This window comes from Hyperoodon ampullatus (genome assembly GCF_949752795.1).
Source record: "Hyperoodon ampullatus genome assembly, chromosome: 13".
Taxonomy (NCBI): domain Eukaryota; kingdom Metazoa; phylum Chordata; class Mammalia; order Artiodactyla; family Ziphiidae; genus Hyperoodon; species Hyperoodon ampullatus.
The window spans coordinates 41005919-41022033 of record NC_136926.1 but is presented as its reverse complement, the minus strand read 5'-3'; the positions used below and the strand labels follow the sequence as shown (position 1 = coordinate 41022033).

At 40.6% G+C, this 16115-nt stretch overlaps 1 protein-coding gene across 2 annotated transcripts in view; it reads right to left on the bottom strand.

The window, feature by feature from the left end:
* Positions 1 to 16115, bottom strand: part of LAMA3 (laminin subunit alpha 3) — a gene marked incomplete at its 5' end in the record, with an annotated part of 254689 nt that overhangs the window by 175245 nt on the left and 63329 nt on the right. For both annotated transcript variants that reach the window (XM_079717942.1, XM_079717943.1), the window contains one exon: positions 13270 to 13388. In XM_079717942.1, coding sequence (XP_079574068.1) covers positions 13270 to 13388 — 119 coding nt within the window. The remainder of the gene's footprint in view (positions 1 to 13269; positions 13389 to 16115) is intronic.

The window sequence follows — 16115 nt, the reverse complement described above, 5'->3', positions numbered from 1 at the left end:
ATGTACTATCCATCTTTCTCTTCCATCAGAAATGCCAATTTTACCACAAACCAAATTTTAATATCTGCATGAATTTGTTTCTAAATTCTCTATTAGGCTCTATTGAATTATCTATCCTTGCATTGAGTCCACACTCAATTAATACAGATTCACAGTATATTCTGATATCTCGCAAGACAAATTTCTCCCGTCATTGTTCATCTTTTCTAAGCTACTTGTCTATTCTCATATATTCTTTTATTGATAAGAACTTTAGAATCAGTCTGTCAATCTTCATTAAAAATCTGATTGAGGGCTTCCCTGGTGGTGCAGTGGTTGAGAATCTGTCTGCTAGTGCGGGGGACACAGGTTCGAGCCCTGGTCTGGGAAGATCCCACATGCCACGGAGCAACTGGGCCCATGAGCCACAACTACTGAGCCTGCGTATCTGGAGCCTGTGCTCTGCAACAAGAGAGGCCGCAGCCCGCGCACTGCGATGAAGAGTGGCCCCCGCTTGCCGCAACTGGAGAAAGCTCTCGCACAGAAACGAAGACCCAACACAGCCATAAATAAATAAATAAATAAATAAATAAATAAATAAATAAATAAATAAATAAATAAATAAAATCTGATTAAAATTGCACTGAATTTATAGATTGGTTTTGAAAAAATGGTATATTTATAATACTGAGTCTGGAAACATATTATGCCTTTCCATATAGGTCTTCTTTTATAAACTTCAATAATGTTTTATAGGTTTAAATGTAGCTCCACAGTTAATTTCTTCTATCTGTTGCCTCTTGGAGTACCTCCAAATTGTTCCAATAATCACAGCTGTGTTCTCCTGCATGTATCTGTTTCTGCTTTCTATCTTTCAGGAATCTTTTGAAACTGCTGGTCTGTTGATAACACTCTTTCTTATTTTTCATGCTATTGTGGATTCTGGAAGGAGAGAGTATTTTGCTTGTTTGGTATCTTTCCTGTCATTTTGTAGGATTTGTTGCAGAAGGGAATGTAGCCATATGTGCTCCGTCTGTTTCTTGATCCCATCTCTTAGCTTTGTGTGGTACGTGTATGTGTGTGAAAGAGAGAGAAAAACAAGCAGTTTGGAAATAGTGAGACGAACACATTAGGGACACAAACAGTTCAAGACTTAGATTAGAAGTCGTGTCTCCATGGAAGAAGCTAAAGACTCTGTTTTAGTTAATGGAGATAAAGTATCTTCCAGCATCATCTAAAATAACATGGGTAATCTTCAACCTTAATTAAGAGCAACAATATTTTATCAAACAGAAAGGAATCAAGGAGTCAATCCAGAAATGTTGTGCTCTTGCCTTCTTTCATTGCTCTTTCCCCCAATATTTTATGACCAAAAAATTCAAATTTCACAATAAACACCTATACCCCCTCTACTAGAGTGTACCATTAACATTTTACTACACTTGTTTTTTCACATAATTATCCATTTACTCATTCTTCTATTCATCCATTAATCCATCTTATTTATGCATTTCAAAATAAATTGCAGATATCAGTTACCGTCCCCTAAATACTTTAGCTATTTATAGTAACTGTTATTATAATAACTCCAGTTAATTATATGCATAGCTAAAGTTATGCATATAATTAACTGGAGTTTAATGTTTGTTCATAGTTTTTTTCTTTTGGTATAAAATTTATACACGGGGCTTCCCTGGTGGTGCAGTGGTTGAGAGTCCGCCTGCTGATGCAGGGAACACGGGTTCGTGCCCCGGTCCGGGAAGATCCCACATGCCGCGGAGCGGCTGGGCCCGTGAGCCATGGCCGCTGAGCCTGTGCGTCTGGAGCCTGTGCTCCGCAACGGGAGAGGCCACAATAGTGAGAGGCCCGCGTACCGCAAAATAAATAAATAAATAAATAAATAAAATAAAATTTATACACAAGGGCAAAACTCTTGTACATTCACTGAGTTATAACAAATGCATATATCTGTGAAACTCAGATGTCTATCTAGATACAGAACAATATTACCACCCCTGAAAATGTCCCCATGCCTCTTCCCAGTCAATCCCCACCACCAGCTCCGACAGTCAACCACAGTTCTGATTTTTTCCACTTTTTTTTTTTTTTTTTTTTTGCGGTACGCGGGCCTCTCACTTTTGTGGCCTCTCCCGTTGCGGAGCACAGGCTCTGGAAGCGCAGGCTCAGTGGCCATGGCTCACGGGCCCAGCCGCTCCGCAGCATGTGGGATCTTCCCAGACCGGGGCACGAACCCGTGTGCCCTGCATTGGCAGGTGGAATCTCAACCACTGCGCCACCAGGGAAGCCCTCCACTATTGATTAGTTTTGCCTGTCCCAAAATTTCATCTAAATGGTCTTCATACTATCGGTATTCTTTTGGGGAAGGCTTTTTTTCACTTAACACGATGCTGTTAAGATTCTTGCACGTTGTTGCACCATCAATAGGTTGTTGCTTCCTACTGCCCATTGGTATTCCACTGTATAAATATGCCAGAGTGTGCTCCTCCATTCTACTACTGAAGGCCACCAGGGCTATTTCCAGTTTGGGGCTATTGTGCATAAAGCTGCTATAAACTTTTTGTAAACACACATTTCCATTTCTCATGGATAAACGCCTAAGCATGGAATTTGTGAGTCATGGTGTAGGTGTATGTTTAATTATATTTTTTAAACTGCCAGATATTTTCCCAAAGTGATTGTACCACTTTTCACTCACACCAACAATGCATGATAGGTACGGTTGCTCCACATCCTCACCAAAATTGGGGGTAAGTCATTGTAACTATAATTTACATTTCTCTGATGACTCATGATGTTAAGCCCTTTGTTGTATGCTCATTGGCCATTCATACATCCACTTTTGTGAAGTGGCTATTCACATCATTTGCAATTGTATTGGGTTATTTGTCTTTCCATTATTGAGCTGCGGGAGTTCTTTATATTGTGTATCCTGGATACCAACCATTTGTCAGATTTATGTTTTCTGAATATTTTCTCCCTATTCATGGCTTGCCTATTCATTTTCTTCAGTGTCTTTGGTGAGCAGAAGTTTTTAATTTTGATGAAGTCTAATTTGTCAATTTTTCATGGTTATTGCTTCCTATGAACTAAGAAAACTTTGTTCCTCCTCGAATCACAAAGATATCTGCCTATATTTTTCTCAAAAGCTTTAATTTTATCATATCAATTTAGTTTTTGTGTATGATTTGTGTATGATTTGAGGTCGGGGTCCGAGTTAATTTTTTTCCCATATAAATCCAGTTACTCCAGAACCATTTGTTGAAAGGACTTTTCTCTTCTCTCCCCAACCCGTCACTGGATTGCTTTGGTACTTTTATCAAAAATAAAATGTCCAGGGGTTTTCCTGGTGGCGCAGTGGCTAAGAATCCACCTGCCAATGCAGGGGACACGGGCTCGGCCCTGGTCCGGGAGGATACCACATGCCACGGAGCAACTAATCCTGTGCACCACAACTACTGAGCCTGTGCTGTAGAGCCCACGAGCCACAACTACTGAAGCCTGCGCACCTAGAGCCTGTGCTCCACAACAAGAGAAGCCATCGCAAAAAGAAGCCCGTGCACCACAACGAAGAGTAGCCCCTGCTCGCCACAACTAGAGAAAGCCCGTGGGCAGCAATGAAGACCCAACGCAGCCAAAAATAAATAAAATAAAATAAATTAATAAAATAAAATGTCCACGTGTGAGTCTGTTTCTGTGCTCCCTGTTCTGCTACACTGATCTATTCTTCTAGTCTTATGTCAATAGCACCATGTTTTCATTACTGTAGCTTTATAGTTAATCTTGAAGTAAGATAATATAAGTCCTCCAATTTTATTCTGTTTCTTCAAGATGGTTTTGGATATTCTAGGTCGTTTACATAACCATATAAATTTTAGAATCCATTTGTCAACTTCTTTAAAAAAAAAAAGAACCTGAATTAACTCTGTAGAGCAATTTGGGGAGAACTGGTATCTTAATAATACTGAATCTTCCAATCCACAAATATATTACATCTTTCTATCTATTTAGTCTTTCTAGATTTCTCTCAGAAAAGTTTTTTTAGCTTTAATATAGAGGTCTTGCATGTCTTTTGCTAAATTTAGTCCTAAGCATTTTATGTTCTTTGTTACTGTTTTTAATTGAATTTTAATTTCATTTTCCTATTGTTTGCTACTAGTATATATAGCTGGTTTTTCTATATTATCATTGTATCCTGCAATATTACTAAATTCAATTAGTTCTAGTAATTATTTTGTACATTCCTTAGGTTTTACATAAAGAATCATGTCATCTACAAATAGAAACAGTTCTGCTTCTTCCTTTCCAATCTTAATACCTTTTGTTTCTTTTTCTTGTCTTATGCAGAGGTTAGGCCCTCCAGGGCACTGTTTCACAAAAGTGGTGAGAGCAAGCATCCTTCCTTGTTCCCAATCTTTAGAAGGAAACAGTTCAATATTTCATCACTTATATGATGCTAGTTGTAGGGTTTTCATAAATACCCTTCATCAGATTGCAGACAGTCCAGTGCTTCTGCAACTTTAATGTGCATGCAAATCACCTGAAGGTCTTGTAATGCATAGCTTTAAGAAGATCCTGGGATCTTTCACTTATCCGTGAAACCCTGTGATTTGTAACAAACCTATGACTTATATTTACTTGTATTTTAATTAACTGTGGTGACAGATGATATAAAATGTGTGGGCTACCCAAGGAGAGGAGGACGGTGATGGCAACCGTGGCGGAACTGGGGGTGTCAGTTATGAGGGCCCGTATAATATTGTAAATCAAGGTCCCGGAGGAAGATGGCGGAAGAGTAAGACGCGGAGATCACCTTCCTCCCCACAGATACATCAGAAATTCATTTACACGTGGAACAACTCCTACAGAACACCTACTGAACGCTGACAGAAGACCTCAGACCCCCCAAAAGGCAAGAAACTCCCCACATACCTGGGTAGGACAAAAGAATAAACAGAGACAATAGGATAGGGACGGGACCTGCACCAGTGGGAGGGAGCCGTGAAGGAGGAAAGGTTTCCACACACTAGAAGCCCCTTCGCGGGCGGAGACTGCAGGTGGCGGAGGGGGAAAGCTTCGGAGTAGCGGAGGAGAGCACAGCAACAGGGGTGCGGAGGGCAAAGCGGAGAGATTCCGGCACAGAGGATCGGTGCCCTCAGGCACACACCAGCCCGAGAAGCTTGTCTGCTCGGCCGCCGGGGCGGGCGGGGCTGGGAGCTGAGGCTCGGGTATCGGCTTTCAGTCGGAGCGCAGGGAGAGGACTGGGGCTGGCGGCAGGAAGAGAGCCTGAAGGGGTTAGTGCACCACGGCTAGCCCGAAGGGAGTCCGGGGAAAAAGTCTGGAGCTGCCGAAGAGGCAAGAGACTTTTTCTTCCCTTTTGTTTCCTGGTGGGCGAGGAGAGGGCATTAAGAGAGCTGCTTAAAGAAGCACCAGAGACGGCCGCGAGCCGCGGCTAAAGGCGTGGACCCCGGAGACGGGCGTGGGAGACGGGCGTGGGACGCTGGGGCTGCTGCTGCCGCCACCACAAGGCCTGTGTGCGAGCGCAGGTCACTGTCCACCCCGCCTTCCGGGGAGCCTGTGCACCCCGCCACTGCCGGGGTCCCGGGTCCCAGGGACGGCTTTCCCGGGAAAGCTCACAGAGCGCCTCGGGCTGGTGCAACGTCACGCCGGCCTCTGCCGCCGCAGGCCCGCCCCACACTGCGCGCCCCTCCCTCCCCTCTGCCTGAGTGAGCCAGAGCCCCCGAATCAGCGGCTCCTTTAAACCCGTCCTGTCTGAGCGAAGAACGGACGCCCTCCGGCGACCTACGCGCAGAGGCAGGGCCAGGTCCAAGGCTGAGACCCGGGAGCTGTGAGAGCAGAGAAGAGACAGGGAAATCTCTCTGTGCAGCCTCGGAGGCAGCGGATTAAAGCTCCACGGTCCACTTGATGTGCCCTGCGTCTGTGGAGTGCATGAATGGACAGCGAATCATCCCAAATTGAGGAAGTGGACTTTGAGGACAAGATTTAAGACTTTTTCCCCTTTTCCTCTTTTTACAATGAATTATCCCAAATTAAGGAGGTGGACTTTGAGAGCAAGATTTTTGATTTTTCCCCCTGCTCTCTTTTTGTGAATGTGTATATGTATGCTTCTGTGTGAGATTTTCTCTGTATAGTTTTGCTTCCACCATATGTCCCAGGGTTCTATCTGTCCGTTTTTTTTTTTCATTAATTACTTTTTAATTTTAATAACGCTACTATATTTTATACTTTATTCTATTTTACTTTACCTGCTCTTTCTTTTTTTCCTACCTTCCCTTCCTCCCTCCCTCCCTCCGCCCCTCCTTTCCTTCTTTCTCTCTTTCTTTCCTTCCTCCCTCTCTCCCTCCCTTCTTCCTTTCACTCTTTCTTTTTCTTTCCTTCCTCCCTCCCTCCCTCCCTCCTGTCTGTCTTTCTTTCCTTCCTCCCTCCCTCCCACCCTTCTTCCTTTCACTCTTTCTTTTTCTTTCCTCCCTCCCTCCTGTCTTTCTTTCTTTCCGTCCTTCCTCCCTCCCTCCCTCCTTTCTTTCTTTCTTCCTTCCTTTCTTTCCTTCTTCCTTTCTTTCTCTCTCTCTTTCTTTCTTCTACTAATTCTTTCTTTCTACTTTTTCTCCCTTTTATTCTGAGCCGGGTAGATGAAAGGCTCTTGGTGCTGCAGCCAGGAGTCAGTGCTGTGCCTCTGAAGTGGGAGAGCCAACTTCAGGACACGGGTCCACAAGAGACCTCCCAGCTCCACATAATATCAAGCGGCAAAAATCTCCCAGAGATCTCCATCTCAACACCAGCACCCAGCTTCAGTCAACGACCAGAAAGCTACAGTGCTGGTCACCCTATGCCAAGCAACTAGCAAGGCAGGAACACAACCCCACCCATTAGCAGAGAGGCTGCCTAAAAACATAATAAGGCCACAGGCACCCCAAAACACACCACCAGACGTGGACCTGTCCACCAGAAAGACAAGATCGAGCCTCAACCACCAGAACACAGGCACTAGTCCCCCCCACCAGGAAGCCTACACAACCTACTGAAACAACCTTAGCCACTGGGGACAGACACCAAAAACAACGGGAACTACGAATCTGCACCCTGCAAAAAGGAGACCCCAAACACAGTAACATAAGCAAAATGAGAAGACAGAAAAACACACAGCAGGTGAAGGAGCAAGATAAAAACCTACCAGACCTAACAAATGAAGAGGTAATAGGCAGTCTACCTGAAAAAGAATTCAGAATAATGATGGTAAAGATGATCCAAGATTCTATTTCCAAGATCCAAAATCTTGGAAATAGAATAGACAAAATGCAAGAAACAGTTAACAAGGACCTAGGAGAACTAAAGATGAATCAAGCATCGATTAAAAACACAATAAATGAAATGAAAAATACTCTAGGTGGGATCAATAGCAGAATAACTGAGGCAGAAGAACGGATAAGTGAGGTGGAAGATAAAATAGTGGAAATAACTGATGCAGAGCAAAATAAAGAAAAAAGAATGAAAAGAACAGAGGACAGTCTCAGAGACCTCTGGGACAACATTAAATGCACCAACATTCGAATTATAGGGGTTCCAGAAGAAGAAGAGAAAAAGAAAGAAACTGAGAAAATACTTGAAGAGATTACAGTTGAAAACTTCCCTAATATGGGAAAGGAAATAGTTAATCAAGTCCAGGAGGCACAGAGAGTCCCATACAGAATAAATCCAAGGAGAAATACGCCAAGACACATATTAATCAAACTGTCAAAAATTAAACACAAATCATATTAAAAGCAGCAAGGGGAAAACAACAAATAACACACAAGGGAATCCCCATCAGGTTAACAGCTGATCTCTCAGCAGAAACTCTACAAGCCAGAAGGGAGTGGCAGGACATACTTAAAGCGATGAAGGAGAGAAAACTGCAACCAAGATTACTCTACCCAGCAAGGATCTCATTCAGATTTGATGGAGAAATTAAAACCTTTACAGACAAGCAAAAGCTGAGAGAGTTCAGCACCACCAAACCAGCTTTACAACAAATGCTAAAGGAACTTCTCTAGGCAAGAAACACAACAGAAGGAATATACCTACAATAACGAACCCAAAGCAATTAAGGAAATGGGAATAGGAACATACATATCAATAATTACCTTAAATGTAAATGGACTAAATGCTCCCACCAAAAGACACAGAGTGGCTGAATGGATACAAAAACAAGACCCATATATATGCTGTCTACAAGAGACCCACTTCAGACCTAGAGACACATACAGATTGAAAGGGGATGGAAAAAGATATTCCATGCAAATGGAAATCAAAAGAAAGCTGGAGTAGCAATTCTTATATCAGACAAAATAGACTTTAAAATAAAGACTATCAGAAGAGACAAAGAAGGACACTACATAATGATCAAGGGATCAATCCAAGAAGAAGATATAACAATTGTAAATATTTATGCACCCAACATAGGAGCACCTCAATACATAAGGCAAATACTAACAGCCATAAAAGGGGAAATCGACAGTAACACGCTCATAGTAGGGGACTTTAACACCCCACTTTCACCAATGGACAGATCATCCAAAATGAAAATAAATAAGGAAACACAAGCTTTAAATGATACTTTAAACAAGATGGACTTAATTGATATTTATAGGACATTCCATCCAAAAAGAACAGAATACACATTTTTCTCAAGTGCTCGTGGAACATTCTCCAGGATAGATCATATCTTGGGTCACAAATCAAGCCTTGGTAAATTTAAGAAAATTGAAATTGTATCAAGTATCTTTTCCGACCACAATGCTATGAGACTAGACATCAATTACAGGAAAAGATCTGTAAAAAATACAAATACGTGGAGGCTAAACAATACACTACTCAATAACGAAGTGATCACTGAAGAAGTCAAAGAGGAAATAAAAAAATACCTAGAAACAAATGACAATGGAGACACGACAACCCAAAACCTATGGGACGCAGCAAAAGCAGTTCTAAGGGGGAAGTTTATAGCAATACAATCCCACCTTAAGAAACAGGAAACATCTCGAGTAAACAACCTGATCCTGCACCTAAAGCAATTAGAGAAAGAAGAACAAAAAAAAACCCAAAGTTAGCAGAAGGAAAGAAATCATAAAGATCAGATCAGAAATAAATGAAAAAGAAATGAAGGAAATGATAGCAAAGATCAATAAAACTAAAAGCTGGTTCTTTGAGAAGATAAACAAAATTGACAAACCATTAGCCAGACTCATCAAGAAAAAAAGGGAGAAGACTCAAATCAATAGAATTAGAAATGAAAAAGGAGAAGTAACAACTGACACTGCAGAAATACAAAAGATCATGAGAGATTACTACAAGAAACTCTATGCCAATAAAATGGACAACCTGGAAGAAATGGACAAATTCTTAGAAATGCACAACCTGCCAAGACTGAATCAGGAAGAAATAGAAAATATGAACAGACCAATCACAAGCACTGAAATTGAAACTGTGATAAAAAATCTTCCAACAAACAAAAGCCCAGGACCAGATGGCTTCACAGGCGAATTCTATCAAACATTTAGAGAAGAGCTAACACCTATCCTTCTCAAACTCTTCCAAACAATTTCAGAGGAAGGAACACTCCCAAACTCATTCTACGAGGCCACCATCACCTTGATACCAAAACCAGGCAAGGATGTCACAAAGAAAGAAAACTACAGGCCAATATCACTGATGAACATAGATGCAAAAATCCTCAACAAAATACTAGCAAACAGAATCCAACAGCACATTAAAAGGATCATACACCATGATCAAGTGGGGTTTATTCCACGAATGCAAGGATTCTTCAATATACGCAAATCAATCAATGTGATACACCATATTAACAAATTGAAGGAGAAAAACCATATGATCATCTCAATAGATGCAGAGAAAGCTTTCGACAAAATTCAACACCCATTTATGATAAAAACCCTGCAGAAAGTAGGCATAGAGGGAACTTCCCTCAACATAATAAAGGCCATATATGACAAACCCACAGCCAACATTGTCCTCAATGATGAAAAACTGAAACCATTTCCACTAAGATCAGGAACAAGACAAGGCTGCCCACTCTCACCACTCTTATTCAACCTAGTTTTGGAAGTTTTAGCCGCAGCAATCAGAGAAGAAAAGGAAATAAAAGGAATCCAAATTGGAAAAGAAGAAGTAAAGCTGTCACTGTTTGCAGATGACATGATACTATACATAGAGAATCCTAAAGATGCTACCAGAAAACTACTAGAGCTAATCAATGAATTTGGTAAAGTAGCAGGATACAAAATTAATGCACAGAAATCTCTGGCATTCCTGTACACTAATGATGAAAAATCTGAAAATGAAATCAAGAAAACACTCCCATTTACCACTGCAACAAAAAGAATAAAATATCTAGGAATAAACCTACCTAAGGAGACAAAAGACCTGTATGCAGAAAATTATAAGACACTGATGAAAGAAATTAAAGATGATACAAATAGATGGAGAGATATACCATGCTCCTGGATTGGAAGAATCAATATTGTGAAAATGACTCTACTACCCAAAGCAATCTACAGATTCAATGCAATCCCTATCAAACTACCACAGGCATTTTTCACAGAACTAGAACAAAAAATTTCAAAATTTGTTTGGAAAAACAAAAGACCCCGAATAGCCAAAGCAATCTTGAGAACGAAAAACGGAGCTGGAGGAATCAGGCTCCCTGACTTCAGACTATACTACAAAGCTACAGTAATCAAGACAGTGTGGTACTGGCACAAAAACAGAAAGATAGATCAATGGAACAGAATAGAAAGCCCAGAGATAAACCCATGCACATATGGTCAACTTATCTTTGATAAAGGAGGCAGGAATGTACAGTGGAGAAAGGACAGCCTCTTCAATAAGTGGTGCTGGGAAAACTGGACAGGGACATGTAAAAGTATGAGATTAGATCATTCCCTAACACCATACACAAAAATAAGCTCAAAATGGATTAAAGACCTAAATGTAAGGCCAGAAACTATCAAACTCTTAGAGGAAAACATAGGCAGAACACTCTATGACATAAATCACAGCAAGATCCTTTTGGACCCACCTCCTAGAGAAATGGAAATAAAAACAAAGATAAACAAATGGGACCTAATGAAACTTCAAAGCTTTTGCACAGCAAAGGAAACCATAAATAAGACCAAAAGACAACCCTCAGAATGGGAAAAAATATTTGCAAATGAAGCAACTACAAAGGATTAATCTCCAAAATTTATAAACAGCTCATGCAGCTCAATAGCAAAAAAACAAACAACCCAATCCAAAAATGGGCAGAAGACTTAAATAGGCATTTCTCCAAAGAAGATATACAGACTGCCAACAAACACATTAGAGAAATGCAAATCAAAATCACAATGAGATATCATCTCACACCAGTCAGAATGGCCATCATCAAGAAATCTAGAAACAATAAATGCTGGAGAGGGTATGGAGAAAAGGGAACACTCTTGCACTGCTGGTGGGAATGTGAATTGGTACAGCCACTATGGAGAACAGTATGGAGGTTCCTTAAAAAACTAAAAATAGAACTACCATATGACCCAGCAATCCCACTACTAGGCATATACCCTGAGAAAACCATAATTCAAAAAGAGACATGTACCAAAATGTTCATTGCAGCTCTATTCACAATAGCCCGGAGCTGGAAACAACCTAAGTGTCCATCATCGGATGAATGGATAAAGAAGATGTGGCACATATATACAATGGAATATTACTCAGCCATAAAAAGAAATGAAACTGAGCTATTTGTAATGAGGTGGATAGACCTAGAGTCTGTCATACAGAGTGAAGTAAGTCAGAAAGAGAAAGACAAATACCGTATGCTAACACATATATATGGAATTAAAAAATGTCATGAAGAACCTAGGGGTAAAACGGGAATAAAGACACAGACCTACTTGAGAATGGACTTGAGGATATGGGGAGGGGGAAGGGTAAGCTGTGACAAAGCGAAAGAGAGGCATGGACATATATACACTACCAAACGTAAGGTAGATATATAGTGGAAAGCAGCCGCAGAGCACAGGGAGATCAGCTCGGTGCTTTGTGACCGCCTGGAGGGGTGGGATGGGGAGGGTGGGAGGGAGGGAGATGCATGAGGGAAGGGATGTGGGAACAGATGTATATGTATGACTGATTCACTCTGTTATAAAGCAGAAACTAATAAAAAAATTAAAAATAATAATAATAATAAAATACTGTAAACCAACTATACTTCAATTAAAAAATAATAAAGATCTTCAGCCCATTTAAAAAAATAATAAAATAAAATAAAAAAATAAAATGTGTGGAGTGGGAGACAGGTGGAGAATGGTGGGTCAATCTAAGGGTGTGTAGCCCTGGTTCCACATAAATGGGCATCTCACATAAAGAGTGCCTCCTTACTGGCAACGTTAATGAAACATCACTCTAAAAGCACACAAGACAGAATGACAATATAAACCAAACTCATGAACATTTTACACAATTATTATTATTATTATTATTATTTTTTTGGTACGCGGGCCTCTCACTGTTGTGGCCTCTCCCATTGCGGAGCACAGGCTCCTGACGCGCAGGCTCAGCGGCCATGGCTCACGGGCCCAGCCGCTCCACGGCATGTGGGATCTTCCCGGACTGGGGCACGAACCCGTGTCCCCTGCATTGGCAGGCGGACTCTCAACCACTGCGCCACCAGGGAAGCCCTCATTTTACACAATTTTTAATGAATATCTCAAGGCAGATATACATATACCCTCCTCTGCCATACACTCCTCTTACCTAAATTCCAGTGAACCCAATCGTCCTTATAGGAGGGATGAAAAATCCATTTTTCTTATTTAGTGTCAACAGCAGACATCATTAATTGATCATGATATACTTCCTCTAGATTCAGAATCCATTTGAAAATAGGATTTAGAGTCAGCACAGAAGTTGATACCTATTTGCCCTCCTGTCTTAGAGCCTTTCTAATATAAGATGGATAGCAGTCAGGATGACAGCCAGGAATTCTCCCCTCCATTTAGGCAAAGACCCAAATGAAGAATGTAATCAATGGAGTTTGGACAAACATGCGTCAGTCCGTTTTCCCTAAATTACATCCAGCTAACGAAGCTTTCTGTGTACAAAAGTGGAGAAATGGCATCAGAAAACCCTTAGAATTACATATCACTTTCTTGACATCTTTTTAGAGCAGGGCTTACTGAGTGTTCATTTCCTACTTTGACTTAAATAGTGCCTCACCTGACAGTCAATGCAAACCCCTCCACCTGCATAGATGCCTTGGCTATTCAAGCTTGCCTGCTGCCTCTCAACTTCTGGATCATAGTAGCAGTCGATGGCGTGGCCATGGCAGTTGCATGCTGAAAAAAGAGCATTCTAAGTTAGTACTGCACCGTGACTATGAGACCCTTAGTAAATTCCCCCAGAGAGTATTGTTGCTCACTGAGCTACAAGAATGTCTATTCTGGAACACCAGGGATACCCCCAGTGGAAAATTTGGGGGATTTTTACACAAAGACCCGCCTATAATCATATGCAATTTATACCTTCTTTTATCTGATATTAAGTGAGAGAGGTTTCTCTTTTTTAAAAAATAAGATATATAATTACAAATTAAGTTAAACCAAAATGCCAATTAAGCTTTATGCACAAAGAGAATATTACTACTACTGCTATTGTCAAGAATAACTGAGGGACTTCCCTGGTGGTCCAGTGGTAAAGAATCCGCCTTACAATGCAGGGGACGCAGGTTCAATCCCTGGTCAGAGAACTAAGATCCCACATGCCGCAGAGCAACTAAAGCCCGAGTGCCACAACTACTGAGCTCGTGCACCTCAACTACTGCCTGCATTGCCACAAACTACAGAGGCCATGCGCTCTGGAACCCACGCACCACAACTAGAGAAGAGAAAAACCACACTCCACAGCTAGAGAGTAGCCCACACACCACAACAAAGAGCCTACGCACTGCAACGAAAAAAGATCCCGCGTGCCTCAACAAAGATCCCGTGTGCCACAACTAAGACTCAAGGCAGCCTATAAATAAATAAATAAATAAATAAATAAATAAATAAATAAATAAATAAGAATAACTGAGTTCTTGGTACACTGTGAAAAGCATTTTACATGCATTATCTCATTTAATCTGCACAATAACTTTCTAAGGGTGGTGCTATTATGCCTGTAGCCCAGACGGGGAGGCTGAGGCTTAGAGAGGTTAAGGGACGTGCACGTAGTCACAGACTTCACGAGTAAGAGAGGCAGGATCCTGACTTGTCTTTCTGTGACTCCAAAACCTATTCCCAGTCAACACTCTAAGCCTTTCATCCCAGCACTATCTATAATAGTGATCAATTGGAAATAATCCTAACATCTAATTATAGGGAAATGACTAAGCAAACAACAGTATATTTGCTTGCCTGTCAGTTCTGTGAAGTCAAGAACTGCTCCTGTGTTGTCTGTAATAGAGCATCGTCCCCAGCACACAGTAAGTACTCAAACACTTTTTAGATACACTTGAATCCAGAGAACGACAATACTATTGAATATGTGCCATCAAAAAAGATGTCAAAGAGTTTTTAATGATATGGGAAAATATTTTAAAATATCAAGTGAAAAAGCTCAGGATATAAAATTGTATAAATAATATACCCTTGAGCATTTAAAGTATGCATGAAAAAAATACCTAACAAAATATTAATAGTGGTTCTCTTTGGGTAGTAAAAGTATTAATGATTTTACTTAAAAAAAAATTCCAAGTTATCTACAAGTACTGTATGATGCTTCTAAAATTAGGAAATATAATTTAAACCCCATTTAGGATTTTCATCATTGCCAAGATGAAAAAAGGTCTAACAAGTAAAACACTCATTCTCTCTTAGGCAGAATATATATTCACTACTTTCCACCTAGATCCAATTTTCCAAGTCTTTCTAGGAATTTATGTGTTTTAACCAAGTTCTCGGATAAATCTATTAGGATTAGGTTTTCAAGTTACCCTGTTTTTAACAGACTAAGCCCTTTCTTATTTTCATTTCCTCAGTGGTGCCATGATTTTTTTTAAAATTCTAAGCATTTACATTTACTATGTCAGTTATTTCTTAAGAAGTCTATTTATTTTGAATTGCAGTAACTCAAATGGAATTTAGAAAGCATCTAACAAATATCTTAACAGGTCTGATTTCCATAGGCTGTTTATAATTTTTAACCATTTTGGCAAGTGTAAAAAGAAAAGTGTACTTATTCAGTCAAAGTATCCTAAACCAGCACCTGAAGGTATTGGAAGAAACAACCCCCGATTATTACTTTTCCCTCTTTGGGGCCCTGTTATCTAGGGGTGAGGACTCAGGAATTCACTGCACAGGAACCTGTTAACTATGACTCTAAAGTGAGAATGGCCATCCGGGTAACAACCTGGACCTAGAGATCACCTGAGCGTTCACCTTGGGCAACACCTTCCAACAATGTTAGCATCTCTCAAAGCGTGCTCAGAATTCCCCACTGGAAATGCATTTTCAGTAATTTTGCTGGTCACAGAGATCATCAGTCTCATCTCTTAAAATTACAAGAACTATTTGGCCATAAAGTATAAAGTACAGATTCTTTCTTACACATCTAGTTCAACACACCTGGATCCAAACGCCTTTTGGTCACTTCAAAAAAACAAATCCGTCTTCAAATGCTAAGAATATTCAGAAAAAATAGGCCACAGTCTCCAAAGCCAATAACTAAAAGTTCCAAAAATGTTTCCAGCAATTGGAATAAATATATGGCCTTCTAAGAAGATGGGTTTAAAAGAAAATCTTCAGTTGGATGTCATGGGCTTGTTTGTTTAAATAACAGTCTTCTTACTTTATATTGTGCCCATAGTTAAAAGCAGCCTCTACTCTTTCTTCCTTCCTTCTCTGGTCCCCTCCATCCTGCATCCCCCTCAGTCCTATTCCCTCAATACTTCCAGCTCTCTGTTTAGACATCAATCTCACCACCTTCTCTGAATCTCGGTCCTCAGAATAATTAGGATTCCAATCCAGTATCACATCCTAAGAAATGATAAGGGTTTACCATTTAATAGTGGCTGCAACACATTT